Source organism: Haliaeetus leucocephalus, unplaced genomic scaffold, assembly GCF_000737465.1.
Source record: "Haliaeetus leucocephalus isolate CR32 unplaced genomic scaffold, Haliaeetus_leucocephalus-4.0 Scaffold2, whole genome shotgun sequence".
Lineage (NCBI taxonomy): Eukaryota > Metazoa > Chordata > Aves > Accipitriformes > Accipitridae > Haliaeetus > Haliaeetus leucocephalus.
This window is the reverse complement of record NW_010972438.1, coordinates 11,065,384-11,068,178: the sequence shown is the minus strand read 5'-3', so window position 1 is coordinate 11,068,178 and position 2,795 is coordinate 11,065,384. Positions and strand designations below refer to the sequence as shown.

At 69.9% G+C, this 2,795-nt stretch overlaps 1 protein-coding gene across 3 annotated transcripts; it reads left to right on the top strand.

Annotated features, from left to right (window-relative positions):
- Positions 1-169: 169 nt before the first annotated feature.
- On the top strand, positions 170-2,656 carry CRELD1 (cysteine-rich with EGF-like domains 1). 3 transcript variants are annotated; one of them, XM_010571298.1, is made up of 9 exons: positions 170-349; positions 441-551; positions 626-717; positions 832-1,008; positions 1,138-1,233; positions 1,338-1,421; positions 1,556-1,651; positions 1,734-1,877; positions 1,981-2,656. In XM_010571298.1, exons 1-9 carry the CDS (start codon positions 234-236, stop codon positions 2,199-2,201), a joined length of 1,137 nt encoding a protein of 378 aa, XP_010569600.1. In that variant the 5' UTR covers positions 170-233; the 3' UTR covers positions 2,202-2,656. The 3 variants fall into 3 exon arrangements, with proteins under 3 accessions (XP_010569600.1, XP_010569608.1, XP_010569618.1); XM_010571306.1 differs by lacking the exon at positions 1,338-1,421; XM_010571316.1 differs by lacking the exon at positions 1,734-1,877.
- Positions 2,657-2,795: the final 139 nt, after the last annotated feature.

The following is a 2,795-nucleotide window of genomic DNA, read 5'->3' as shown; positions in this document are numbered from 1 at the left end:
GGCTGGGACGGGACGGGGACGATGGACGAGGAGGTGATGGGGCCCCGGAGGGGGAAGGTGGCCTGGGGAGACATTGGTGAGGTGGGGAGCACTGGCCGCAGCATCCCTAGGGAGCGGAGGGGGTCCTGAGGGGACACAGCGACTGGGCTTTGGGGAGGGGAGAGGGTGACAGGTCCCTGGGGGAGGAGGGTGGCACAGCCCAGGGGGGACCCTACAGCTCATCGGGGGGTCCCATGCCTGCGCTGCCCCCGCCCCCATGTGCCCAGGGCCTGGAGCGGACAGAGCACGAAGGCTTTGGTGGGGGCAACACAGCCTGGGAGGAGGAGAAGCTGGCCAAGTACCAACACAGGTGGGTGCTCCCCAGCCAGGGGTGGGGGGTCTGGCGGGCCCCAGCTGCCCCAGGGGGACACATCCCCATGCTGACCCCCCTGTCCCCACAGTGAGACCCGTCTGCTGGAGGTGCTGGAGGGCGTCTGTGCCCCCTCGGACTTTGCCTGCCACCAGCTGCTGGAGCAGAGCGAGGAGCATGTGGAGCAGTGGTGGTTCCACGAGTGAGTCTGGGGATGGGGACACGGGGAAACAGGGGGATGGCAGGGGGCTGAGCGCCATGTTCCCCCCTCCCCAGGCGGCAGCAGCACCCCGACTTCTTCCAATGGCTGTGCATGGACAGGCTGGCACTTTGCTGTCCGCCTGGCACCTATGGCCCCGACTGCCGGCGTGAGTAGCTGTGGCATGAGCGAGGTGCTGGTGGGGGTGCCCGGGCTGGAGGGGCTCCCCCCGGCACACTGCCCTCCACCTTGGCTGCCAGCCAGCTGGTCTTTCCCTGTGCAGCCTGTGCCGGCGGGCCCCGGCAGCCCTGCAGCGGCAACGGGCGATGCGATGGCGATGGCACGCGGCGCGGGACCGGCCTGTGTGTCTGCAGCCCGGGCTACGGCGGCCCTTTCTGCGCCGAGTGCGGTGATGGCTACTATGAGGCCTCGCGGAACAAGAGCCACCTGGTATGTGCCGGTAGGTAGGGGTCTGGCCTGGCGGGGAGGGGGGCTGTGCAGCCGGGGGGTCTGCCCTGGTGCTGCCCTGGCACGGGGTGCAGGCAGCTCCCCCCTGCCTGTACCCATGGCTGCTCTCCCCTGCTCGCAGAGTGCTACCGGGCGTGCGGGCGCTGCACGGGGCCAGAGGACTCCAGCTGCCTTCGCTGCAAGAGGGGCTGGATGCTGCATGAGCACCGCTGCATCGGTGAGTACCGCGGCGGGATGGGTGGGCAGCAGGCGAGCTCGGGGCTGCAGGGGTCTGTGACCCGGGAGCCAGGACTCAGCGGGGCTATGACGCCTCTCTCTCAGACATTGACGAGTGCGGCACGGAGATGGCGCACTGCCGAGCCAACCAGTTCTGCGTCAACACGGAGGGCTCCTATGAGTGCCGAGGTCAGGCGGAGGTGGGGGGTGGTTCTGTTCGAACGGCTCCCCCGGGCTCAGGACCATCCCCCCTGGCCTGGGCTGCTGCTGGCTGGGCTGGGAGGGGGCTCCAGTGGCAACCCTGGCTCCTCTCCCCACGGCAGACTGCTCTACGGCCTGCATTGGCTGCATGGGCGCCGGGCCGGCTCGCTGCAAGAAATGCAACAAGGGCTACTGGCGGGATGGAGCCAAGTGCCTGGGTGAGTGCTTCCCATGGGCTGGGGGGTGGCTCTGCCCGCTCCTCGCTGCCCGAGCCCTGCCTGAACCCTGCCTCCCCCCAAGACGTAGACGAGTGCGCCAGCGCCGAGGAGCCAGTGTGCACGGGAGCGCAGGAGGTGTGTGAGAACACGGAGGGCAGCTACCGGTGCGTCTGCGCCAGCGGCCACGTCCGGCGGGACGGGCACTGCGTGGAGGACAAACCCCCCGGTACGGCCTGATGTGAGCGGGGGGGCACAGGTTGTGGGCAGGGGGAGTGGCAGGGGGCTCTGCCCGCTCAGCTGTGGCCCCCCCACAACCGCTGTGCTTGCAGATGCCCCGGAGAAGGGTTTTTTTGATGACGTGACGGAGGACGAGGTGGTGGTGCTGCAGCAGATGTTCTTTGGCGTGATGATTTGCGCCCTTGCCACGCTGGCTGCCAAGGGCGACATGGTCTTCACCGCCATCTTCATCGGTGCCGTGGCTGCCATGGCCGGCTACTGGCTCTCCGACCGCAGCGACCGCGTCCTCGACGGCTTCATGAAGGGCAGATAGCTCTGGGGCTGCCGCATGCGGGCTGGGGGGGCAGGCTCAGCCTGGGGTGCAGGGTTCCCCCCCGCAGCAGGGGCTGGCTGCCGAGACCGGATCTTGCGTGCGGTGCTGTGCCCTGCATGAATCCCCCAGCCCCCCATTAGCATAGGGTCTCGCTCCCCCTCTGCAGAATGAGCCGGGGGTATCTGATTCCCAGGGGCTCCCGCACAGCCCCCTCCGGCTGGGGTGGTGATGCCAGGCAGTGCGGAACGGGGCGGGGGGGGGGGGGGCCAGCATGCTGCCCCAGCCCCTCGTGCGCTGGAGGAGAGGCCTGGCACAGTGGCAGGTGGGAGGGCATGGGGGCAGGTCAGGGGGTGCTCTGGCACCGCCGGGTGCCGGGGCGGTGATGCTGACAGAGCTCGGCCGCGCTGCCTGCCCAGTGAGCGTCCCCAGGGCTGGCGGCTGCTGGGCCCGTGGGACCTTATGCCCCGCCCGTGAGATGGTTCCCTGTGGGGCAGTGGGGGACTGGGTCCCCCCTCTGCCCCCAGCTGTAGGGCTGGGAGAGCTGCCCCCCCCCCCCCCCCCCCCCCTCCCCGGGCACAACCCCTCCCCCCCCCC

What these genes read in the sequence shown, in the direction of transcription:
- CRELD1 (XM_010571298.1), top strand. Translation starts at nt 234, where the DNA reads ATGCCTGCGCTGCCCCCGCCCCCATGTGCCCAGGGCCTGGAGCGGACA. An exon ending in GAGCAGTGGTGGTTCCACGA is followed by an intron (nt 552 to 625) that starts GTGAGTCTGGGG and finishes CCCCCTCCCCAG; the next exon opens with GCGGCAGCAGCACCCCGACT. An exon ending in CTATGGCCCCGACTGCCGGC is followed by an intron (nt 718 to 831) that starts GTGAGTAGCTGT and finishes TTCCCTGTGCAG; the next exon opens with CCTGTGCCGGCGGGCCCCGG.